The following is a 26939-nucleotide window of genomic DNA, read 5'->3' as shown; positions in this document are numbered from 1 at the left end:
CCACGAGAGGAGAGACGCCATCCTCAGTCACTGCATCAGTCGGAGACATAGAGAAAATTATTTGGGTGTCATCAGTGTACTGATAACCCCGCGCCCCATGTCTCCGGATGATCTCTCCCAGCGGTTTCATGTAAATGTTAAATAGCATGGGAGACAGAATGGCTCCTTGAGGGACCCCAGTTTTAAGGGCCCTCTCATCGGAGCACACGTCTCCCAGCTGCACCATCTGGGACCTCCCGGAGAGGTAGGACCGGAACCACTGGAGCGCAGTGCCCCCGATTCCCACCTCTGCCAGGCGCCCCAGAAGGATACCATGGTCTATGGTATCGAAAGCCGCTGAGATGTCCAAGAGCACCAACAGGGACACGCTTCCCCTGTCGATGCCCAGACGGAGATCATCGACCAAGGCGACCATGGCCGTCTCAACCCCGTAACCCGCCCGAAAGCCAGTTTGAAATGGGTCCAGATAATCCGTTTCATCCAAGACCGCCTGAAGCTGGATTGCAACCGCCCTCTCGATCACCTTCCCCAAGAATGGCAGCAGTGAAACTGGCCGATAATTATTATGTACCAGGGGGTCGAGGGAGGGCTTTTTTAATAAAGGTTTTACAATGGCCAATTTAAGATCAGATGGAAATTGCCCTTCCCTCAAGGATGTATTAATAATCCGGCGTAACAATAAAGTCACAGCCGGACCCCCCTGGGCTGCTAGCCACGAGGGACAGGGATCGAGAGAGCAGGTTGTCTTCCGAACGCTTCCGAGGATCTTGTCCACATCATCGGTACTTACCAACTCAAACCGATCCAGTTTAACAAAGTCCACGGAGGCTCTGGATGCCTCTATCCTAAGTTCTGCCTGAATGTCAGCGTTAAGACCTTCGCTTATCCGAGAAGTTTTATCCGCGAAGAAGTTGTTAAATTGGTCACAGCAGGCCTTAGAAGGTTCAAGGATCTGGTTCAGGGCAGGAGGGAGCTGAGTTAGCTCTCTGACTACCCTGAACAACTCTGCTGGCCGCGACTCCGCGGACGCGATGCGAGCACCATAGAACGAATTCTTTGCTGCTCGTATCGCCTCTCCATAGTCCTCTAACCGTTGGGCTAGGAGAGTCTTGTCGTCTAAGCGAAGGTGTTTCCGCCAACGGTACTCTAGCCGTCGCAGCTCCCGCTTCCTTGCCCGGAGATCTTCCGTATACCAGGGCTTACGTTTGGAAGCGGGTCTGAGAGGGCGCTTGGGAGCGATACTGTGTATAGCCCTCGAGAGACCGGTATTCCAGATACCAGTCAGGGCATCAACAGAATCGCCGTCACTTCCAACCATGTGTCCCTCTAGGGCTTCCTAGAACCTTTTGGGTTCCATTAGCCTTCGAGGGTGGACCATCCTAATAGGTCCACCACCCCCGGGAGGGATCTGGGTAGAGACCTTGATTTTCGCCTCAACCAGGAAATGATCCGTCCATGGCAGGGGGGAAATATTAATTATTTCCGCCCACGGATTTTCCGCATCAGAACAAAAGACCAAATTGAGAGTATTACCTGCACAATGTGTAGGACCCAATATCAGCTGGGACAGGCCCATGGCCGCCATGGTATCCATGAATTCGCGAGCTGCACCGGGTGGAACATAGCTGGCCATGAGGGAGATGTTGAAGTCGCCCAGGACAAGTAGCCTGGGCGTCTCCAGCATCAGTTCAGCGACCAGCTGTGTCAGCTCGTTAAGGGAGTCTGTTAGCGCACGGGGTGGCCGATACACCAACAGAATCCCTAGACTGTCCCTCGCTTTTAGGGTCAGGTAAATACACTCGATATAGGACGTTTGTCGGATGTGGTTCCTGGTGAGGGACACGGTGTTCCTATGTATCAAGGCCACACACCCGCCGCCCACCTAACCTGGGCTGGTCCTTCACCGAGAACCCGGCAGGCAGGGCCTGAGCCCACAGAGCATCCCCTTCAGGCCCAAGCCAGGTCTCGGTAATGCAAGCCAGATCGCAACTTCGGTCCTCCAACATATCGTGGAGGACGTGGGACTTGTTGTTAATCGATCTGGCATTGCACAGGAGCAGCGACAGGGTTTGTGGCACGGTTGGAGTGACCCTCAGGTCCCTTAGGTTGGGAGAGGGACAGGAAGGGGAGATAGATATGAAGCATCGATCTCGCCTTCCCCTGGAACGCAAGTCCCTCCTCCCACCGCCATACCTCCCCCTGCCCCACACCACCTCAATAGGAGCTCCGCTCAAGGTGATGTTATCCCCTTCCTCCCCAGCCCGTACATCCCCTGCATCCATGACCTCCCCCCACCCTTCTCCAGCAATTTAAAGAGCAGAGGTTAGCCACCACAGGCATCCTCTGCTCTAAGCTAACCCACAACCTCCCAAGCCCAACAAAAACTGCGCAGCTGCGCAGCTGAGGAGTCCCGCAACGGTGCCCTTTCAGTCCGTGGGCAGCACTCCTGGGGCGGTGCGCAGTTGCGCACCTCCGACACCCCGGGAGGAGGCCGCCCAGCAGAGGCGCGGCTCTGGCTGCGGAGTCCGGCGAGGAGGCGGAGGGGGTGTGGCAGGAAGGTCCGGAACGCCGGCTTTTAAGCTCGCCACTCTCACCTGGCGAGCACTCTCCCTGTCTTCCCCCCAGAAGTCTTTAAAGGGCCCACTCCCGGCTGCCGCAAAGCGCCAAAGCAGCCTAAAAAAGAGTCCCGCAACGGTGCCCTTTCAGTCCGTGGGCGGCACTCCCGGGGCGGTGCGCAGTTGCGCACCTCCGACACCCCGGGAGGAGGCCGCCCGGCAGAGGCGCAGCTCTGGCTGCAGAGTCCGGCGAGGAGGCGGAGGGGGCGTGGCAGGAAGGTCCGGAACGCCGGCTTTTAAGCTCGCCACTCTCACCTGGCGAGCACTCTCCCTGTCTTCCCCCCAGAAGTCTTTAAAGGGCCCACTCCCGGCTGCCGCAAAGCGCCAAAGCAGCCTAAAAAAGAGTCCCGCAACGGTGCCCTTTCAGTCCGTGGGCGGCACTCCCGGGGCGGTGCGCAGTTGCGCACCTCCGACACCCCGGGAGGAGGCCGCCCGGCAGAGGCGCGGCTCTGGCTGCGGAGTCCGGCGAGGAGGCGGAGGGGGCGTGGCAGGAAGGTCCGGAACGCCGGCTTTTAAGCGCGCCGCTCTCACCTGGCGAGCACTCTCCCTGTCTTCCCCCCAGAAGTCTTTAAAGGGCCCACTCCCGGCTGCCGCAAAGCACCAAAGCAGCCTAAAAAAGAGTCCCGCAACGGTGCCCTTTCAGTCCGTGGGCGGCATTCCCGGGGCGGTGCGCAGTTGCGCACCTCCGACACCCCGGGAGGAGGCCGCCCGGCAGAGGCGCGGCTCTGGCTTCTTCCTTATTATATTTTAAATGGACTTTGAACACTTTTTATTCCAATGTAGGTTTAATTAAAACACTGTACAAGAGTCAGTAGGGTATAATTGTTTCGGCTTTGGACTATGACTCTGGAGAACAGGGTTCAGATCCCTGCTCAGCTGTGTAAATCCACTGGGTAACCTTGTGCAAGTCACACTCTCTCAGCCTCAGAGGATGGCAGTGGCAAACACCTCTGAAGAAATTTGCCAAGAAAACACCCCTTAGGGTTGCCATAAACTTGAAAGCACACAACAACAAACTGGATTTTAGTGATTTGCCTTTCTGCTGGTATTACTTTAATTGATTATTTATTCATGTGCTGTCTTGGGGTTTATTTTTTAATCCTGGCTGCTTAGTTCTTGTAATCAGATTGCCCATCATGCATTGGAGCAAGGCAGGGAGTGACTGGTGAGCCTTCCTGTTGCACAGTGTCCAGTAGCAGTGACAGGGCCAGGGAGAAAAAAAGAGGTGGCAAGTCCCAGCAGCAGGGTAGAGAAGGGCTTGGACAAACACCATTCACGCCATGTGTGATATAGGTAATGCTACACATGTTATGAGCCTTTGCAAGATTGGTAGTGACTACTCCAGCTACTGGGCACTTTTTGGGAGCTTGACAGAAACTGCTTTGCCATTTTCCTTTTCATTCATTCATTACCCTATAGCCAAAGTCTCCTCCCATATAACTGGATTGTCCTTAAGGTCATTTACACATCGACCCAGAAGCAGGTTCAGTCTGCCTCCAAAACCTGCCCCTGTGACATCTCAGGGGGCCACCATCTAGTCTGACATTATGGCCCTGACATTTCAGAATGGGATCCCCCACTCTTTCATATGATGAAGCCTGGATCTTATGTTAACTTCTAAAAAGACAGGTGCTAAAAGAGTTTCTATAAATTAAACATGTGGAAACACAACTGAGTAGTTGCTTCTTGTTCATGGTGGTAGATACACGTACTTTGGATAGCATGTATAAGCTCTTATAATCTTTTGTGACCTATTTCTGTCTCTGAATTCTGCATATTTATGGCCTGCAGAATTCAATAAATAAATTACTTTTGACATCAGAAGAAACACAGAGACTGTGGGAGCACGGAGTCGTTTTTTGATGATGTAGACTGAAGTGACATGCTTGATGAAACGCTTTACTGTACGCATTTAAGAAATCCTGAGCCTCTGCCCCAAAAGGAGCTAGCTTAACGTGTAATTATAGTAACTCAGCATGTTAACTCAACTGCAAAAGAAATATGACCTTTCTTTCCTAGACTGGCTAAAAGACTATGCAACACAGCAATGAGTGACACTCTTATTCTTCAACCCAACAGTTTAGGCAATGGGTGACTAATGAGCCATGTATATTTCTCTCCCAACCCAAAGCCTCCCAGGCTTGGAGGCTTCACCATTCTAGATGTGCTGGTGACAAGGCCAATGTATCAGAATCACATCCCTGCATGAAGGAGTGTTGAACTACTCCCCTGCTCACATTGTCCCTCTCCCAAAAAATCATCCAGATCTGTACACAAGCATAGTTTAAACTGTTCTACGTTTTTAATCTGTGTAATAAGTGTTTAGAATGTTCAAATGATTTTTACTCTTACATTTTAAATTGTTTAAACTGATTTCATTGTGAGCTGTGGGCATATTCAGCTTGAGGAGGAGAAGACTGAGGAGTGACTCCATTGCAATCTTTAAATATCTCAAGGGCTGCTGCAAAGAGGAAGGGGCAGGTTTGTTCTCTATTGCCTCTGAGGGTAGGAACAAGAATCATTCAATTGCCTAGAGAGTTGTGGAGTATCCTCAAGAGGTCTTCCAAGAGAAGCTGGACAGGTACCCACTGGGGATGCTTTGCAATGGTCCCCAAACTGTGGCCTTTAAGGGCTTTGGGACTTCAGCTCCCAGAATCCCCGAGAATTGGCCAACATGGCTGGGGCTTCTGGGAGCTGAAGTCCAAAATCTGTTAAAGGGCACAGTTTGGGGACCACTGCAAGATCCTGTATGGAGCAGGGGGCTGGTGCCAAACTGTAGGACAACTGCAGGACAAAACTCAGCCCAAAATGTAGGACATTTAAGAAAAATTGAGGACCTTGAACGCCCTACATTTTGGGTTGAGTTTTCTCCTGCAGTTGTCCTACAGTTTGGTCTTGAATTTGTCCTACATTTTGTCCCTGGTAATAATAATGGACAATTATGGCAACCCCATGCCTGCCTCCTGTTGCATTTTTGGGTTTGTAGTTCAGTGAGGCCTAAGAGCTCTCTGGTTGAATATTCTAAATACCCCTCATTGAACTGCAATTCTCAGAATGCAACCAGAGCAGTTAAAGTGGAATAGCAACACTTTGACTCACCGACCATCATCCTGATCAGCAAAAACCAGATGTGTGGCCTGCTACCTGTATAGGGCCAGATATTAGTTGAAATTTAGCGTGGTCATGGCCCTACGCAGCAGGCCACACACCATGATGGTCACTGAGTCATAACATCACGTCATGCTAAAATAAATCAGCATTCAGCCATGGCAGCTAAAGCGGGACCAAACCAGATTATTTCTCCAGTGCAGATGCAGCCTTTGTCATAAATATGGCACAAGACTCTTCCCCTTCCTTTCTCTCCCTTTTGAAAATCAGGGCTATGGCAGAAAAAGTCACTACTGATTGACAGAGAATGATTTCCAGTCTCCATGTCACAGACTTCCAAATAGGCTTGCCATATCCCGCCTGGGGGCGGGACTTTCCCAGTTTGGGGCGGGGCCACATGGTCCCACCCCAGTTTGGCCCCTCCCCCGGGACCTCCCCCCAGCAAGGCCCTGGAGGCAGCTCCAGCCCTCCCCATGGCTGTGTGCCACCCTCCCCGTCTCCCTGCCTGACTTAAGCCTAGAGAGCAGGTCTTAAAGACATCTGCCACTCAGAGCTATTGCCAGCCCACTTGATATATATACCCTGCAAAAGGCATTACTTTCAGGTTACAGTGAGCAAAGAAAAAAAGGCCATCAATCATTCCTGTTTCCCTGGGAGTCTAAATGCCTCATCTTTTAAATGTATAGCACTCAGTATTGTTGTAATTCTTTATCACAGGATCGTTTTTGAGGCTCTAAACACCTTTCCTTGGAATATGCAAATTTCTCCCGAAGCTGACTAATGGGAAAGAAGCAATCAGCCCTCCATTTGGGTTGGTTTTCAATGGCTTGGAAGGAAGAGATTTTGCCTTGCAAGTTGCTGGTAAATAATAGAAGGCTTTGGGGTTGCAAAGGCTGCAGAAATAGTTTGCCCCCCCCCCCTTAAACATCCATGGCTCAGTGCTATGGGATTCTGGGAATTGTAGTTTCTTGTGGCACCAGAGCTCTTTTGACAAAAGGAGACTGAATGGAGGCGTTGCCTGGCTGGGGGCAGAGCCTCTTGCCAGCAGTGAGAAGGCTGCGATGATGAGGAAAAGCAGGGGCTCCTCTGGTGGTCCTGGCCACTTCCCTTGGCTCCCTCCCTCCTCCTCCTCTCAGAGCTCATTCACACTCCCTGGCTTTTCTCTTCCCCCCCCCCCTGCACTTTGAGACCCCTTTAACTGCCAAAGCTCAATGCTCTGGAATTCTGGGGTCTGTGAGGCATTTTGGCCTTCTCTGTCAGAGAGCTCTGGTGCCACAATCAACTACAATTCCCAGGATTCCATAGCACTGAGCCCTGGCAGTCCAAGCAGTGTGTTTTGGACACAGAGATCCTCCAAATGAATCCACTCCCTAGCTTTTATATCTCTCACACACACTGCAGGAATAATAACCCACTTTGAGACTGCTTTAACTCAGTGCTAGGGAATCCTGGGAATGCTAGTGTTTGGGAGACATTGAGACTTCTCTGTCAGTGATGGCTCTGAGGCCACAATAGACTACAATTCCCAGGATTCCCCAGCACTGAGCAGTCTCAAACTGGACCATTTCCTCAGTGTGGATGCACCTGGGGAGGAATTCTGGGCACTGCAGTTCAACTACATTTGGAGGGTTATGGGACTCCCTGTCAGAGATAGCTCTGGGGCCACAATGTACTACAATTCCCAGCATTCCCCAGCACTAACCCAGGACAGTTAAGTCACTCTCAAACTGGATTATTTCCTCAGTGTGGATGCAGCTTTGGTGAGGAACTCTGGGCATTTCAGTCCAGCATTGTTTTATTTCTGCAGTGTATTTTGGACCAGAGACAAGGTGACCAGGCATCTTCTTCCTTTTCCAGGACATGCCCTCTTCTGTCACATTTCAAAATGTCCTCCATTTGGATCATGGCTAAGAAGCATGGATTTATAAGTACATGGGTGTTTTTAGCTTTTATTTTTGGCCATGTCCTACATTTTTTTGCTTAGGTGCCCTACATTTTGGGGTGAGGGCATTGGTCACCTTGGTCAGAGAGCTTTCCAGGGGTTAACTGCCATTCTGCTGTGGTGCTGGAACAAACCACCATTCCCAGAATTCCATAGCATTCAGGCAAGACAGTTAAAGTGGTCTCAAACCAGATTATTTCTCCAGTGTAGATGCAGCCCAAGCCTTTTGCCTCTCTTATGCCTGAGATTTCAAAGCCCAGCCTTGGCACCACAACAAACTACAAATCCCAGGATTCCATAGGATGGAGTGATGAGAGTGACAGCAGTGTGGCAGCAGACTAAGTGTGCTTAATGCAGTTCTTAACATGGTGCACCTCTTGCCTACAGAGTCTCACAAGACTTTTTTGTTTAACAACTTGTACCCATTAACTCCATTTCATGTCTCCTTTATTTAGTGGGGAGGAATACAGACAAAACAAGTCAAAATGAAGGAAAACCAAAGTCCCTTGAGCAAACGGTTTGGTTGTGGAATAAGCCTCTGAAATATGCAAGAGGCAATGTTAAAATAAAGCCATGTTCAATGCTCAAATGTGCTGTTTGGAATGGGGAGAGGGGGGTGGCCAGAAAGGGAAGTACATTTCCGTGATCTGTCTACGAATAATGTCAAAACGTCCTCCATTTTGATCATGCCTAAGAAACATGGATTTATATTAACATTTCTAAAAAAGCCTCAATTTTTTGCGTGTCCTCCATTTTTATAAAATGTGTCCTACATTTGAAAATGTTGTCCTGCATTTGTCCTACATTTGTCCTGGTTTGGAGGTCCTCACTTATGGCAACCCTACTTCCAAATGGATTTACACGGCCTTCTCAGCCAGGTTACTTTAAGGCCTATTTGTCACCTTCCTGGTAAAGATGAATGTTAAGAAAATAACACAGAAATTCAGAATATTGGTGCGGCTGAGTACTAGTGGGTGGGAAGGTGAGGAGAAGGAAGGTCTGATAAATAAGGAGGGGCCAGCCCATGCCGGGGTTCAAAAGTCAACAACAGAAGCTTACACTGAATATGGAAAGGGAGGGGGAGGCAATGACGGGATGACAATAAACGAGAGATATGGTCAAAGCAGTGGGTGGATGTAATAATGCGTGCAGCTGAATGCTGGACAGAAATTAAAGGACGGAGGTGAGAAAGAGGAAGCCCAGCCAGAAGGAGGTTACATATATCAATTCGTGATACCACTAGGGCATGGACCAGAATCTTGGCAGTAGAGGCAGATAGAAATGGTCAGATTTTGGCAATATTGTAGAGAAAGAATCTACATGCCTTAGCTGTGGTCTGGATCTGGGGGATACATGACAGAGAAGAATAAAAAATGAAACCAAGACTACGGGCTTCCTGGACTGGTCAAATAGAAATGTCATCCACAGAAACAGAAAAGGAGTATTGAAGAGTAGACGTTGGTGGGAAAAGGAAAAGCTCCGTTTTGGACATATTGAGCTTCAAGCGCCAATGCCACATCCACTGAGAGACAGCTGTAAGACAAGATGAAACTTGCTGCTGTTAAAGACCTGGAGAAAGGTCGGGGTGGAAAGATGCAGCTGAGTGACACTGGCGTACAAATGATAGGAAAAGCCAAAAGAACTAATGAGTTTTCTTAGGGACAATGTGTAGAGAGAAAACAAAAAGGGACCCAAAACAGAGCCCTGAGGAACTCCAAGAGATAAGGGAACAGAAGACGAGGCCTGACCACCTGTGACCACTGCAAAAGAGATATCTAATAATAATAATAATAATAATAATAATAATAATGTACTAATATGTATCATATTTGATTATTTTGTAGAATGTATACTATAGGCAGGTTTATTTTATCCATTTCAATTGTCCAGCGCTGTGTAAATTTACAGCGCTATATAAATAAAGCCTGATGATGATGATGATGATGATGATGATGAGGGCTGGGACATGGGACTGCTTACAATTGTGAATTTTTATTCTTTTATTAATTTTTTATTTTTATTCTTCATTATATTTTATTGCTATAGTGTTTTTTGTAATCCGCCTTGATTCCCTCCAGAAAAAGTGGAATATAAATAATCATAATAATTATTATATATTATTAATTATATATTATAATTATATATATTATTATAATATAATTATATAATAATAATAATAATAATAATAATAATAATAATAATAATAATAATATTAATACCAGGAAGTTCCGTCTCCTATCACATAGTAGCGCTCTCTACAGTTTTATCTCTATGCTCTACGCGTCTTTCCCACCCGGCCCCCTCATTGGCTAAGCCGTGCGGAGAAACTCTCGCGAGATCGGAAAGTCACAAAAGCGTCGTGGCGTCATGTTTTCCCTCGCTCTATGAGTGACAGCTCCGTGGCCCATTCAGACAAGCCGACGTCAGCGCTGCTAGGGCGGGACGTCCTGTGACGTTTCCCCACTTCCATTCCTCTCCGTGGCGGGCGGCTCTTCAATTGCCGGAGGCCATGGCTTGGGCCGCGTCCTCGCTGCCCACCGACAAGTCCCGGTAAGGCTGGGGGCGGAGTCACCGGGAGGAAGCCCCTCCAGCCACAGAGAGAGCCACAGGGAAGGAAGGGCTCCTCTGCCTTCATAAGACCAGGGTTCCCAAGGGTTGGTGCTACGCGTCCTTAGGACTTCAACTCCCAGAAGCCTTGTCCACTTGGGCCAACAGCCAGGGATTCTGGGAGCTGAAGTCCAAAACGTTTGGAGGCCCAAAGTGATTTCGCAGTGATGCCCAAACTTTGGTCCTCCAAATGTTTTGGACGTCAGCTCCCAGAATCCCTGGCTGTTGGCTTCTGGGAGTTGAAGTCCAAAACCTAATGAGGGCTAAAGCTTGGGAGCCACTTGGTTGCACTGAGGATTTCAGCTGGTTCCCTGACCCAGAGCACCTGAGGAAGTAGACTAAAGCCCACAGAAGCTCCTGCTGCCAATTTATTTCTTTCATTTGGTCTCAAAGGTGCCACAAGAAGATCCATCCCTCTGTACATTATTATCATAATCATTATTAAATGCAAATGCATCTGAGGAAGTGGACTGGAGCCTACCAAAGCTCATGCTGCCAGCTTCTTCCCTCCAGTGAGTCTCAAAGGTGCCTCCATAAGAACTCTCCACATAAAGTGTACATTATTGGGTTTAAAAACTGACTGCTTGAATTCAAAGATATAGCATTGTTGTGTAGAGAGATCTTGCAGCACCTTTCAGACGCACTGAGAGAAAGGAGTTGGCAGCATGAGTTTTCATAGACTTCGGTCATATTATTATTATTATTATTTCCTCAGATGCATTTGGTGGAGTGGAAAGCCAAGGACAGATCCGTAGATGCCATTAGTGTGTGAGAATGTCAATGCCGGTTCAAAATCCTTTGCAGACGGAAATGCACAATACACTCCCTCATATATTTATTAAGTTTTATCCCGTTATATAAATAATATACTGCATCAAACGGAGAAAAAAATTAAAGTAAAATTTGATGAAATAAAGATAAAAATAAGAGCATTAAAGAATTCCATTTTGCCGTCATTCCCATCAAGAAAACTGATCCAAGTCTTGCTAGCAGCTAAACCAAATTTTGCTACCATAGAAGAAACAAATGCATTGTTGCCAGCCAAAAGGACACAAGTCTGCTGAAAGCAAGATCTACCGCAAAGGGATTTCAAAATACAGTCAAGAAACCTTTGTCTAGGAGATATACACAGAGGACAGTATAAAAGGTAATGTTCGATATCCTCCACTTCCCTGGTTTTGCAGATACATAGTCTTAGATGGACAGGAGCATTATTATATCTTCCCATCAAATATGCAGAAGACATACATTGGTATCTTAGAGCTGTAAATGCTTTTCTAGCAGGGGCCAGAGTAAGGTTAATAAAATAATGCTCTAACCCAAACAATGTCTTGTGCAATGGGTACCAAAAGGAAAAAGAAGAGTTCGAGAGTAAATGAAGATCGGTCAGCAATCCATAGTTATTTTTATCCTTCGTAAGTAATTATGCTTGACAAATTAAAATTCTGCTTCTCTGATTATATCGTACTTTAGAGGCTTTTAAACAGAGGCTGGATAGTCATCTGTCAGGAGTGCTTTGGTTATGAGTTCCTGCATGGCAGAATGGGGCTGGACCGGATGGCCTTTGTGATCTCCCAGCCCTATGAATCTAGACCTGTAACTACACCTTAACCAGGGAACCTGATGCTGAATCTGAGCTTGCATCTTATAATACTGATAATAAATGTGGTTCTGAACATACCAAAGCTTAACGTATTCTTTCTTGGCTTAGGTTCATCTGTATATATCCAGCCTACATAAATAACAAGAAGACAATAGCAGAAGGAAGAAGAATACCTCTTGACAAAGTAAGGCAGTATTATGTAAAGTCTTTGTCAGTGTTTTGCAGGAGGGCTATACTTGGCAGAATCTCAGTTTTCATATTCTGCAGCATTTGAAACCTCCTATCCAACACCAAAGATGAAATGTGCTTAGGAATTGTAGGGAGTAAAGTTTTACCAATGTTAGGGTGCATGCTCTTAAACATTTCATTAATTATTCTAAAATATGTCTTATTTTAGCATAACTCAGTTTTTTTAAAATAAATAAACAAACAAAAGCAAAATATGACTGTGTACTTCAGGTATCCAGCGGTAGCAGAGTTGGGACTTTCCCACCAGTTTCCTGGCTCCTGGGTGACTGTCCTTGTGAAAGGTCCTTGTTTTTTCCCTGGACTGTTACAAATTGTGTGTTCTTTAAGATATTGGACTGCAACTTCCAGCATCCCTAGCCAGCATAGCTAGTGACTAGGAATGCTGGGAGCTGCTGTTCACTGTTTGGAGTGCTGCTAAACCTGTCTATGTGTCTTTTCCCATTACTGAAAATAAAAGGCAACAAGCATGAGTCATTGTCTTCCAGCTACTAACAGCTTATTTAAAGTTATATTATCTTATAGTCTGTTAATATTTTTAAAAGGTTGCTATCTTACATTATCTATTTCTACATCTTTGCTTTTAAATATCTAAATTGTTCTTTGTAGTGAGTTGCTCATCAATATGTTTTAGGAATGTTAATGTATTTTCCCTCATATCAACAAGACACAACAGACTTTCTTTATAAGTGAATCTTTTAAAAGTATTGTGATAGAATGTTGGACCCTTCAAATCCTCTTTATAATTGATTTCAATCACACTTTGCACAGGAGTTTCAAAGTTAAATAGAAAGTTAATAAAATAAAATGTATGGGCATTAACCAAAAATGTTTGACTCTTACAGGCAGTAGAAAATCCAACATCTACAGAAATTCAGGATGTATGTGTGGCAGTTGGACTGAATGTGCTTTTGGAGGTAATATAAGAATGCTTTTCATTTCCCAATATGGTTTATACTGGACTTGATTAAAAAGGAAATATGCTTTGAGAATGTTGCCTAATTGTACGTATTGTAGCACTAAGTGCAGCCACAGATTTAAATAGATATTAAAATAATTATCTCTGCACTTGAAATCCTTGCTCTTAGCTGTGAATTCTGATTAGCAATTCAGACAATCTGTAATATGAGAATAATGGGATGCTTTACAGAACTGTTGTAAGAATTATCAAGATAATGCATGTGCAGCATATTGTAAAATGCAGCACATTCCTAAGCAGCTTTACAAAGAGGTTCTGCTGAGTGTAGTAGATCCTATGCAAGAGTAAATAAGTTTAGGATTTTAGGATTCGTGTACAGTAAAATTGTCAACTTTTCCCAAATTGCTAGAAAAACAAAATGTATCCCAGGGAGTGGAACCGTGATGCACAGTACAGGGGCAGAGTCCGGATTCAGCTCAAGGAGGAAGATGGCAATCCATGTCAACCTCAATTTCCTACACGTGAGTGAGCATATAACATTTTTTTCCCAAAAAGTTGAACTTAAGTGATTAAAACATAAGTGTACATATAATACGTTCCTCCTTCATTTTTTATAGTTCTATTAATTCTTGGCTAGAGTAGCCAAGAAGCAAACTAATTCCAACAAAACATATTTTTGTATGAAAGAGTAATTTGCTTGCACGTAAGTAGCAATCCCACTGAAAGGCTGATTTCCAGTTTTTGACTGTTCCCTTTGCAGCTATCAGTTGAAGATGTAAGGACAGCAGTGGTGATGACAAATCTTCTTGAATGCTCTTTCCCTCATTTTCCCTTCTCACTTATTTTAGGTAAGGCAGTGATGCTGTATGCTGCAGAAACAATCCCCAAACTAAAAACAAGGACACAGAAAATGGGAGGTAGTGACCAAAGTCTACAGCAAGGAGAGGGAGGCAAGAAAGGTAAAGGAAAGAAGAAGAAATGAGAGAATGGCTGGCAAAAATACCATATATAAAGATGAACATGGATGCTGGGCAATAAAGACTTCTGATGTACAAGTTGGAGCAACAAACAAGAACTGTTGCATCTGTTGTGTGGTAATTTCTAAACTAGAATGTATTTAACTCACATCTAATTACAATTGATCCATATGTGATCATCTCAAGAAATGTCTGCTTTAGTACTTGCAGCAAATGGGGGGGGGGGGAGTTGTTTGTAACTGGTAGAAATACATCTGAAATGGATGCAGATTATAACACTGGTTGTGTTGGATGAGGTCCAGATTAAGGTAAATGACAGTGGGATGGTTAATTTAGTGTTTGATGGGGCCCTTAATTCATTTTCCCCTCTTTAGTAAAACAGAGCAAAGCAATATTTGAATTAAACTGTTTTGAAAGGCCACCTTTAATCTTCCCTATCTAAAATATTATTAAGTTTTACTACTGAAACATTCTTTAGTGGAGCTGGGTAAACTAAAGATATCTCACAGCTGAGTAATGCTACAACATCTATACGTACTACATGTGTAGAATTTGCCTATCTTTCAACAGTGTGGGATGCTAAGGTACTTGAATGAAACTAGCACATTCACTCATAGTCAGGAATCAATGACACGTGTTATATTGATTTGAGCAAGTAACACCTACTGATGTTTTTTCATCAATATATTTCATGATTTAGCATTTTAACAAAAACTTCGTTTGTGATTATAATTAGAGGAGTTGAACTGTACCTGAAGGATAAACTGAACATACAAACTTGCATATCTTGCGGCTACTTGAGATTATAGTTATGCATTGACTGGATTACAAAAACAGAATTATGACCCATTAGACAATTGTTAGTGTTTAAGCATGCTACTGTATATTTAGATTCTGATTGTGTTGGGAGCAGTGGTGTTGTGGCTCATCTAAATCAATCCTCTTTACATATTTAAAAACTAATGTTTTGTGTAACCAACGTGGTTCCTGTTCACGGCCTTCCAGGTCCCCTATTTAGTATAGATTATTAGTCGTCAATCACCGCAGAGCCCAGACCCACTGTACTCCAGGTATGCATGTGGGAACCCCTTATGCTTTTATGCTCTGTTTGTAAGGAGGCAATGCTATTTTAACCACTCTTTAGTCAGGCTGTGACTCAATCCTGATCCACTAGATCCTGACCCACTAGTGATATAGGTGTAACCATCAAGCCCACTGAAGTTCTTGCTTTTGTTAACGAAAAGTTTTGCTAACCTTCTCTAGGTGGCAGTATTATCAAATGTAACGTACAGAACTGAAAGCAGAATTCACACTCTAGTTCTATATACGTTATTCCTTTTTTTAAAAGTTCCTGATGACCAGAGCTAAATCTTATCTTTTAACCCTGCACGTGTCTGCAGGTAGTTTCTGCTGCTTCCTTAGCATCATGTATTGAAAATATTTAGGGTGTCACTAAGCTCTTCTTCACGTATTAAACATTATAGAAACATACAAAACACTTCAGTGTAGAAAGAAGTGTGTAAATTGTCAGGTGAAGGGATTATGTTTATAAATTCAATGCATATATTTAATGTTTTTGTATCACTAATCACTACATGTTTTCAGCTCTGAGCCTTGAGTCATATTGTCTGTGGAACCAGATGACAGAAGAAACTTCACTGCTTTGCTTATTTGGCAGGTCTCAAAATCATGACCAAAAACATTTTTCTCTGGCATGTGGGTCATCCCATTTCTTCCAGCATAAGCCTGTTAACTTGCACGTTCACCAGATGCAAGAGCCTTGCCTTTTCTGTTTAGATGCATGGTTTTGAGGCTTCTTTATCACACCAAGCTCAAGAGCACATGATTAAAGAAAGCTACTTTGTTGAGTCATCTTATATATAATAGGGAATAAACAAGATTGGTGTCCCATCCCTAGGTGTAAGGAGTTCATTTACATTTGGCGAACAGTATAGTTCACAAGCCAAGAATATATATTGTGAGCTGCCTTGGTTCCCATACTGCAAGCAAGGTGTGACATAAATAAAGTAGCAGTTGATAGCAAGACAGTACCGTGCATACTTTCTAATGCAGACCCTTACAGAGTCTGTGTATTAAAGTGCTTCAGTATCCTTTTTTTCAAGCCACATAGAATGCCACACGGAAAATTCATTTCCTAATGCAGCATGACAAAACTTGCTTGTATATGTTCTACTTTTTACAGCTGTCTGAAGGTGCTCTTTGAATCTGTCTGCTTAACTCTTTTCTTACTCTTCAGCCCAGGAAGAGTCCCAGTGTCTGCCCTTGGGTCCTCAGAGACCCCGTTTTGACTGAGATACAGGGTTACCCAATGCTGTTTTAAAGCCTTGCAGCCAGAAAAAGTCTGCTGAAGCTAATTTATAAAAAATATTAAATAAATTGTGCATACATAAAACATTACTATTGGGTGTTTCAGTGAAAGAAATGTGATGACTAATTGAAATGGCTACAACTAAAGTCCAGAAAGCATAATTGAAAGGTTTGTCTAAAGGAATGTTTTGCAATTATGACTGAAAGTCGATGGTTACGTCAATTGCTTTGGCATATGTATGTCAGTACTTGCTGCCCAAGGACACAGACAACAAGAATAATGTGAAATGGAACTAAAGTGGCAAATATAACTTGTGACTTTTCTGCATTAAAAAGTAATGTGAGATTCTAGGGTGTTGCAAGATACAGTGACACATTACATTTGCTTGAAATCTGTTTGGATGAAAAACTTATTTTTCTGTTGAAAACAGAAATCTCTCACACCCTTAAAATCTCTTGATTTTGGACTCTCATGAGCTATGGCTAACTTGATACACTGAAAGGTTTAATTAGATTCGTCAAAGCAATTGAATGTAGGAAAACAATACATTAGAATAGCTTCTTTTCTGTTTAATTGCATTGGTTTCATACATTCAAATATTTCTGTAATCAAAGGGGGAGGGAATCAAGAGGGCTAACTAGGGCATCACTAACTGGAAGCAGAGTGGAATATAAAATAGCTTTAGCAATACAGATGTTATAATCTAGTAGAGAACAACTACAGTAACAACCACTTTGGGACATAGGCGGGTTACAGACCACCGAAAAGCGGCGGCCTGCACCTGCCCCTTTCCCAGCCAGATCGGGGCCTCAGCGGCCAGAGCGGCAGCTGCTGAGGCCCCAATCCGCCGCTTTCCAGGCTGTGGGGAAGCGGCAAAAGGCCCCTTCCCCGCAGCCTGGAAAGGAGTGTCCTTGGGGTTTCAAGCCCCAAGGACACCCCGCAGCGGCAGGGAGGAGGAGAAAGGGGCCGCTTGGCCCCTTTCTCCTCTGCGTCGCTGGGCGCAGCTGTCTGAAGGCTGTGCCCAGCGACACAAATGGCAAAAGGAGCTCTGTTTCGGAGCTCCTTTTGTGGCCGGGGAATGGGCGCACTATGCGCCCTGGTGCGGCGTGACGACGTCACGTCTGCGCTGCCCCGTATAGAGGCAGCACAGTCGTGACGTCATAATGGCGGCGGCCGTGTGGAACGGCTGCCGCCATTTTGTGTGCGCTCCGTGCGTGCTAGGGTTAGGGGCGTCTAGAAAGGACGCCCCTTTCTAACCCTAGCACGCGTGGAGCGCACACTTTTAGGCCCATTTGTAACGGGCCATAATTACTATTATAGGCATTTGTATAGTGGAATGGAATTGATGGTGAAAGTAGCTTTGCTTTTTGTACTTGGATGGAGAACAAACCTCAACTATCAGTTTGTCCCAACTGATGACCCAGGCTCAACCTCTCACCAAAATGGCAAGAACTGGCATATATCTGGTCTGACCATTTAGAATCAGAGTTGCAAGAGGCCACAAAGGTCATCCAGTTCACCCACCTGCAATGCAGAATACACAGTCAAAGTGCTTTCTGCCTTGGGTGCATGGGGTGATGGCTTGGGTTTTTAAAAATCACAATCTCTTGCAAAACCCTTAGTGACCTTACACAGAAACCTAGGGTTACAGGGAATGCTGGTTGATAATGGTTTCTGTGTGAGGTCACTAACAGTTTTTTAAGAGATTATGATTTTTAAAAATCCCTTTTTCGAGCTTTGTAGATACAATAATTTTTATGCAGGGACCTGAACATTACATGAAAGTGTTGCTACACAGTAAAAAGGCTGAGACAGGCTGGTCTGTCATGACAATTTCTAATTTATTTTGTTTATATGGCCTTTTCCTGTAACATGAAGCATGCTTGACTCATTTGTTGGACCCATCCTGATGCTGTAACTCTGATCCAGAAAAATATGACTCGCAGTGCCTTGTCACTGACTTTCAGTAAAAGCTAACATTAATCCAGGTTCTAGAATTCACTTTGTAATCCAAAGTATTAGAATGTCTTGGCTGTTTCTATCTTTAAATTATCAAACAGTTTGTTGGGATCGAGGGATTTCTCTTCCAAACTGGTTTTTGTGCGTGTATTTGCTATAGTCAGCCCACCACTTTCACTAGCAAGTACTGTTAATCCTTTTTACAGATAAAACATCTCACTATGAAACTTTGGAAAGGTATATACTTGTGATACAAGACAGGACTGAAATGTTCTAATAATATGTCTTATTCCATTAAATCAGGTTTTTCTATATGCAGTGTGAACATCTGTGAAGAAATGTGAACACATTAGTTTAAGATACTGGTTGTTCATTGGGTTTTTTAATTTGTATGTGTCCCAAGTACATTGCATCTTCAGCACAGATCAGTTAAAATATACTAAATTTTCTTAACACTTGCGAGTAAAAACCCTTACATATGTTAAATCTGGTGTAGTTATTTGAAGGAGAGATGAAAACTGCTGCAGTGATACTTTTAATACGTTACCATGTTGAAGTGGTGTACGTAATTATACACAAACTTTCTATGCAAAAATGAACCATCACTGAAAAACACACTTGTTTGTACATGCTGTTTCTTACCTTGTGATATTAGCTGGACTTCTTGATATCAAGTGTTTCTAACCTCTTCTCAGTACTCCATACTAGGGCATAATTTAATAAGATCTACTTACATTTACTCAAAGAATTAAAATAAACAATCAGAATATCACAGTATGTAAGCTAGTTCTCCAGCTAGAATGTTAGTTTTTTCAGTCTTTTTAGATTGGTTGTAACTGCTGGAGTGCCCAATAATGTGTATTCCACCATCTGTTCTGTATAATCTCATTCTCTTGTCAGCTCCATGGTAGCTCAAGGCTGGCACATGTTTTCAGACTAGTAATAAGGCTGGCTGCAACAGCTAAAATGTGCCTGTTAGAATTAAAATATATAGCTGCACTATAGTATGCTTTTCTGGTGGAAGACAGTGCCATGTCTTATATAGGTCTTTTCATCTGAAGAGTAATTTGTGTAAGATGTATAGATGGTTATGTTCCTACAAAATGGTTATAGAGTGTAGCACTCCACAGATAGACTTACATGTAGCGTTTCTTTTGCCCTCCGCCTTGCAAGGCAGTTTCTCAGCACACTGTACCCCCGTGACCATTTTAAAGCTGAATGGGGCAGGGAATGCCTGGGCAGTCTTTGCCTCTAATTCTGCAACCATGAAAACAAAGGATGTTGCCTTGTTGGATGTCCAGCAAGAACGCTGGAGATCTAGGATTATTTTCTCTGGATTGCTGCACTGAGGTTAAGCTGCTTTGTATTTCATCAACAGCATTCCAAAGCAAGCTGCAAATTTGCATTGTTCAAGGCTATAGGGACATATGTCGTCTCTCCTGTTTACATGCATAATGATCATACACAACTCATTCGATATAATTGCTACAATACAGTTTATTCAAAATAAGGTGTATGGAACATTCTGTGTGCCTTCTCTTTTCCCATTGGCATAATTCTGTAATTAGTTGGAAAAGCTCTGTGACAGCATTATAGAATTAATTACAAGATATAGAGTTAGGCAGCTTGTAAGGTAGCTTTATAAAAATCTCAGCTGCATGGATACAGAATAGTCCCAGTCTTCCATATAGTCAGAGCAGTATCTCCCATTACTAAATTTTGAGGCTAAATTGCAAAAGTTGCTTCACACCATCATGTTTTGCCAACTTCCAAGGATATTGAATTGGCCAGTAGTGGAGAATTTGACCTAGATGGTTCTTGGGACTGAAGATCCATGGTCACTCCCTTACAGCGCTTTATAAATAAAGGTTAATAATAATAATTCTGTGGAATGGTGTTCTTCTAGCAGCTAGCAGAAGTCATTCTACATTTGATGGAAGAGGAGATTTTAGACGTTCGAGTTCATGTAGTGAGTTAACATTCTGACAAGTACCACAGATATGGATACTATAACAACATCCAAAATCCACCAAACAGTGATACTTTTATTGGGCCAATCAAAATGCACAAAACACATGATGCAAGCTTTCAAAGCCTGGATACAGTTCAGTGAGTAGTGATGAGATTTTAAACTGAGCAAGAGGTGCATAATCAGGCCAGTAGAAAGGTTTATAAAAGAAGTTGTCATCTTGGCCTAAATACCCTAAAGGTACTAAATCTTTTCTGATCTTGGATACTAAGCAGAGTCAGCCCTGTTTAGTATTTAGATGGGAGACTGCTAATAAATATCAGGGGCTGTAGGCTATATTTCAGAGGAAGGAACTGGAAAACCACCTCTGCCTAAGAAAAACCTATGAAATTAATGGGGTTGCCATAAGTTGACAGGTGACTTGAAGGCACACACACACGCATAACCTCAGCAGTATTTTAAATAATTTCTGTTTGTAAAATAGAAATCCTTCCTTCCATGAAGTGGCTATCCTAATTGCTCATCTTTATACGCTATACCATCATTCCATATTTATCTGGCCACCTTTTGATCAAAAGTAAAAGAGGTGGACATTTTAAGGTCTGGAATAAGCCACAAAGAAGAGCGAAGGAGCACTTTACTGATAACTTTCTAATGGGGAAGCCTTTGCCAGAGAACAATACTGTGCTTCATACTATCATTTTTGAGTAAATTTGCACTTGGACCACAAACATTCATCAATACCTGTATTACTAGAAGCCCTGCTATGCTGAAGCAGAATGAAACTTAGGTGAAATAGATGGGGAACATTCTTTCCCTCTCCCACCCACCTATCAGATGCTTGATTCAACCAAAACCAGGAATTTTTTTCCTAGCATGGGCCCTTTTTAGTACACTTAAAGATGTCATCAAGTTGACTTCAACTTTTAGCAACTGTATGAATGAGACCTCCAAGAGCCCTGATCATCAATTGCCTTGCCCAGGTCTTGCAAACTCAGGACTGTGGCTTCCTTGATTGAGTCTACCCACCTGAGGTGCAACCTTCCTCTTTTCCTACTGTCTTCCACTTTTATCAAGTATTATCAGTTCTTCCAGTCAGTTACATCATCTTATGATATATCCAAAGTATGACAGCCATAGAAGGAAAAAATTAAGGGTATAAAATTTTAAAGATGTACAAGGCCAAATACTGCAAGTTACTGGAAATATGTGCAGCAATAAGGAATTGCAACATACAACACTATAACCTGACTTCAATGTTTACAACATTCTTGGTTATGTGGTCATAGAAAGGGACACACAGTAACACAATAACATTATTCCTTGTATATTTACAAAGACACTGTCATTAATGTCATTCTTATTATATGTAGATATCAAATATACATTACAACAAGAACTAGTAAAGTATGGAACATTTATATATGGATATTGCATTCACAAAGAAAGAGTGTAAGAGAGTCTGTGGCATATTTTATTTAAATTTCACATAAACAGCAAGACAAGACATTGCTTAAAGTTGTTTTTCTGCTCCGGAGATGAATAGACTAATCCATATAAGCTTTAGATGCCACCCACTGCACTGGTTTTAAATAAAAATGCTTACTTTAAGAGATCTGCAAAAAAGGCAAGCAATCTTACAACACATTCCTTTAATAAAATCAAAAATGTTTACAAGGCAACATTATTCAAAGTACTATATCACAGTCTCCCAAAACATCAAGCTGTGTAAGGGAAGTGACGAAGAAACTTGAAACTTCGCTTCCAGTTACTGTTTTAGGTAGTCTTCTTCTCCTCACCGAGTAAACCGATTGTGGCTTTTTTAGCTGAAAAGGAAAAAATATTTTTATAGCAGATACTGGAGCCTTCTATCCGGTATGCATTATGTAACTTTACATATACTTCGCAACACAATAGACGTGCTAAGAAACCCTGTTAGTGCATTGCAAGGCTGTGTAATGGACACCAGCAAGAGTGTCCCAATGTGCATTGGTCCTGTTGTGAATCAGTCACTTTGCTGGCTCCCTCCCCTAAGTAGTAACGTAACAGCAGCACTTTTGGGATACAGACATTACAGAACTGCCAAATTCTAATTGTCCGCAACAGGATTCTAGCCAGAATTAACAAATAACCCAATATTGCACTGTATTACTAATATGAGTAGAGATGCAAAACTGTGTTGAAAGTTTCAGGAGCAGCAGGAATCTTTAAAACAAACAAACAAAAAAACAGGGACAGGGATAGCAAAGGAAATGTGACTATTTCTAGGTGGTAGGTTTTTAAACTTCTGGAGTCATTCCATCCTTGGAAAAACATCCTACATAAAAATGAGTACCAGTAAATGCTTTTAAATTCCTTGTGCTCAGTATATTAATTAAATATTTGCACCAAATTGCCTGAACAGTTCATTCTGCTGCTTTTATTCAGGAGAAAAAAGAGAGAGTAATCAGGATGGGAAAAAACCCTCATATTTTGACCTAGTGGAAATTCTCCTGCCTAATTCTATTTGTTTGATTTCATCTAGTATTGTCTATGCAGTTTGAAACACCTGGACTAGAAAAGTAAATGCTGGACTTCAGGACTTGGTCCCAATCCTATGCTGATATGGTGCAATGATGAAATTGTACAGAAAAAACAGTTCAGCTTCACTACGCTATTTAGTTTATTTAAATGCCAACTTTTCCCCAGCATGATACTCAAGGTGGGTTAGTTTAAAAACTGGTAAGAAAAGTTAAAGTACTATTATATTTTAAGCAGTATATTTTAAAAAGCATTTTAAAACAGCAATAAAGTGCAATATACTTCTGTACTTTTTCCTGTAAAGTATAGTGCAACGCCTAGTAAAAAAAAAAGCTCCCTGTAACCAATTAATAATTAAATGCCTGTCTGAATAAAATTCAAAGTCTTTGCCTGGCAGTGAAAGAAAAGCAGGGGGGGCAGCTTAGCCTCCTGTGGAAGCGAAATCCACCGGCTGGGAACAACCACTGAGAAGGCTCTGCTCTGTGATGGTGGTGGAGCCAAGGGAAAGCTTTTCCTTGAGGATCCTAAGACTAGCAGGTACGTATAGGGAGATATAAGCTGTCAGACAGTGAATTGGGCCCAGAAGCCTGTCAAACAAGGGAGTTACATACACCTTGAAATTGACCAAAGCCAATGCAACTATGTATGAACAGAAGATAGATAAATTCTGTCCACTTAGGTCATTAACACCAACAAAAAATGATTTTAGACTACATAGGAAGTTTTTTTTTAAAGCCTCACATCCTGAAGTATGTTTCACTGTGTTATTTTTTCCTTCCCTCACATCATTTTGGTCCAGAACTAGTTACAAATGCATAATCATCCACAAGGTATACTAAGTATAAGTAGAAGGTGACCATATTGGCCTTGCCTCACCTTCTTTAGTGATGGTGTCTGCTGTCTCTGCAGCTTTGTCTTTCAGATCCTTCACTACGCTATCCAGTTGCGCCTCATGCTTCAGGAAGAAAGGGCGGATGATGCGATGATAAAGAAACTCAGCTCCATTTGAAGGACTTGGAGCCATGCACCAAATCAGAAAGCCACACTGCAGAAAAACAAAGTGAGAAACAAAGATGGTAACCCTGCCTTGTGGTCGTGGTACAAAAGGAGCTATAATTCTGATGTCATGAACAGTATCACTGAGCTATCAATATCAGGTGTACCTTAGTTTAAATTGCATTCACTTCTCCCATTGATCTCACTAGGGAGCCAGGGGCAAGCAATTTTCAGTTTCCCACCAACCTCTAGTGTATGGATAATAAGGCTCTGAAGCTCTCTGAAAACCCTGTAGGCTTGTGTGTGTTGCTTGTATCGTCATACTTGCAAGCTTCCACGACATAAGAAAAACTTAGCTGCATGTTTTAAGACATACATATTGAGTGTATTCCCCTACAAGACATCAGTTTATCTTTGCATTTCTTTTCATAATCAGAGAAAATGAATACTCAAATAGTGATTTTCTCATAATACACCTAGAAAATTTGTAACATCACTTAGGGAAGGAGGGAACACTATGGCCCTTCAGGTGTTAATGGTACAATTCCCATATTTACTAGCCTCCCTGCACAATGGTGAGGAAACTGCAATGAAAAAAAGCATCTGGAGAGCTACATGTGGCCCATTCCTTGCTATTAGATGCCATCAGGTCTGCTCTGACTTATGGCAACCCTATCATTCTCAGGAAGATTGTTCAAAGGAGATTTGCCATTGTCTTGAAGAGACTCTGACTTGCTCAAGGTCACCTGGTGGGTTTCCATGGCTGAGTGGGGATTCAAACCCATGTCTCCTGTAGTCCAACACTCAAACCATTACATAACACTGCCCATCCCTTCTTTAGGACATTCCCCACTTTTCAGTCATAAAAGTGTTTCACTCTGTTGGGAAAATGTACAATTAGAGTGATTACCTCCAAACAAAGGGACAACATAAACACTGATATCCCAAAGAAATGATTCAAGTTTGTCCCTGGAACTCTTATGTCCCAAGACAAGGAGAGAAAAACTACAGAAAAGCAGTAAGTGCGTCCTATCTCATAATGAAAAGAGTTTGGATGTTAGGGGAATAAATGATTAGTCCTTTGAAAATACACATGGAGAGAACAAAAGCAAGCCATTCTTAATCTTCTTGTTTGCCTTCAAGTCATGTCTGACTTAGAGCAACTCTTGATAGGGTTTTATGGGTAATTTTGTTCAGAAGATGTTTGCCTTTGCCTTCCTCACACACTGAGACAGTGTGACTTGCCCAAGGTCACCCAGTGGGTTTCCATGGCTGAGCAGCGATTTAAACTGTTCTCCAGACCCAAAGCTTAATGCTCAAACCACTACATCACACTAGCTCTCCATTCTCTATCTGATGGGGAAATTATACAACCTGTCCTCACAGTGATTTCTTATTGCCCCACCACCATTTCCCTTATGTCTGATCTGTGATCCTAATAAAGTATGTATGCAGGAAGAGGCAGGCACACATGTGATTCTTCTCTTACTGGAGAGCTTAGATTTAAGATAAGCTCTTCTAACCCAAACGATGAAAGGTTTAAGAAATGAAAAAAAATAATCATGAGACTTAACCACCAGGAAAAGTTTAGATGGATCCCAATGCTGTTTAAAGGGTTTAGCATAAAAGAATTTAGCATTTTGTAAAAACAGCTGTGAAAAAAACCCTGAAGGCCTAGCAATAGAAGGAAGGAAGGTGCTGAAGGATAAGAACAGCCATTACCCTAGGAGATAGAAGTCATTGCCTCACTGCTTAAAATACCATTTTTGTTGACACTTCTTTTATTCACCAATACAACAGTCTATCAACAGAACTACAGATAATACAACATTCATTCCTGGGGAGCATTCGGATTTTGACTGCATATCTGTATACTAACATTAAGACAAGCCCTCCCTTCATCCTCCATCTTGAGGGAGGGAGAGAGAGAGGCAGGCTAGCTCCACCGGGCCTGCCTGGAAGAAGAAAAGACCTCCCTTCATCCTCCATCTTGAGGGAGAGAGAGAGGCAGGCTAGCACCACCGGGCCTGCCTGGAAGAAGAAAAGCCCTCCCTTCATCCTCCATCTTGAGGGAGAGAGAGAGGCAGGCTAGCACCACCGGGCCTGCCTGGAAGAAGAAAAGCCCTCCCTTCATCCTCCATCTTGAGGGAGAGAGAGAGGCAGGCTAGCTCCACCGGGCCTGCCTGGAAGAAGAAAAGCCCTCCCTTCATCCTCCATCTTGAGGGAGAGAGAGAGGCAGGCTAGCACCACCGGGCCTGCCTGGAAGAAGAAAAGCCCTCCCTTCATCCTCCATCTTGAGGGAGAGAGAGAGGCAGGCTAGCACCACCAGGCCTGCCTGGAAGAAGAAAAGACCTCCCTTCATCCTCCATCTTGAGGGAGAGAGAGAGGCAGGCTAGCACCACCGGGCCTGCCTGGAAGAAGAAAAGCCCTCCCTTCATCCTCCATCTTGAGGGAGAGAGAGAGGCAGGCTAGCACCACCGGGCCTGCCTGGAAGAAGAAAAGCCCTCCCTTCATCCTCCATCTTGAGGGAGAGAGAGAGGCAGGCTAGCTCCACCGGGCCTGCCTGGAAGAAGAAAAGCCCTCCCTTCATCCTCCATCTTGAGGGAGAGAGAGAGGCAGGCTAGCACCACCGGGCCTGCCTGGAAGAAGAAAAGCCCTCCCTTCATCCTCCATCTTGAGGGAGAGAGAGAGGCAGGCTAGCACCACCGGGCCTGCCTGGAAGAAGAAAAGCCCTCCCTTCATCCTCCATCTTGAGGGAGAGAGAGAGGCAGGCTAGCACCACCGGGCCTGCCTGGAAGAAGAAAAGCCCTCCCTTCATCCTCCATCTTGAGGGAGAGAGAGAGGCAGGCTAGCACCACCGGGCCTGCCTGGAAGAAGAAAAGCCCTCCCTTCATCCTCCATCTTGAGGGAGAGAGAGAGGCAGGCTAGCACCACCGGGCCTGCCTGGAAGAAGAAAAGCCCTCCCTTCATCCTCCATCTTGAGGGAGAGAGAGAGGCAGGCTAGCACCACCGGGCCTGCCTGGAAGAAGAAAAGCCCTCCCTTCATCCTCCATCTTGAGGGAGAGAGAGAGGCAGGCTAGCACCACCGGGCCTGCCTGGAAGAAGAAAAGCCCTCCCTTCATCCTCCATCTTGAGGGAGAGAGAGAGGC

General features: G+C 43.7%; 2 protein-coding genes across 2 annotated transcripts in view; one reads left to right on the top strand and one right to left on the bottom strand.

Moving 5' to 3' along the window:
• The first annotated feature begins 10113 nt into the window (after positions 1 to 10113).
• SRP19 (signal recognition particle 19) lies at positions 10114 to 14206 on the top strand. Its single transcript, XM_089492233.1, has 5 exons — positions 10114 to 10215; positions 11984 to 12059; positions 12967 to 13038; positions 13450 to 13561; positions 13889 to 14206. The coding sequence occupies exons 1-5, from the start codon at positions 10175 to 10177 to the stop codon at positions 14020 to 14022; spliced, it is 435 nt and encodes a 144-aa protein (XP_089348359.1). The 5' UTR covers positions 10114 to 10174; the 3' UTR covers positions 14023 to 14206.
• Positions 14207 to 20330: 6124 nt separating this feature from the next.
• Positions 20331 to 26939, bottom strand: part of REEP5 (receptor accessory protein 5) — a 29611-nt gene continuing 23002 nt past the window's right edge. Inside the window, exons 4-5 of the mRNA XM_089492222.1 lie at positions 23671 to 23839; positions 20331 to 22100 (exon numbers count right to left, since the gene is read on the bottom strand). Coding sequence (XP_089348348.1) covers positions 22051 to 22100; positions 23671 to 23839 — 219 coding nt within the window. The 3' untranslated portion in view covers positions 20331 to 22050. The remainder of the gene's footprint in view (positions 22101 to 23670; positions 23840 to 26939) is intronic.

Source organism: Sceloporus occidentalis, unplaced genomic scaffold (assembly GCF_023333645.1).
Source record: "Sceloporus occidentalis isolate IW3139 unplaced genomic scaffold, rSceOcc1.0.p SCAF_1, whole genome shotgun sequence".
Lineage (NCBI taxonomy): Eukaryota > Metazoa > Chordata > Lepidosauria > Squamata > Phrynosomatidae > Sceloporus > Sceloporus occidentalis.
The sequence above is the reverse complement of the archived record's forward strand: the minus strand, read 5'-3'. Positions and strand labels throughout refer to the sequence as shown.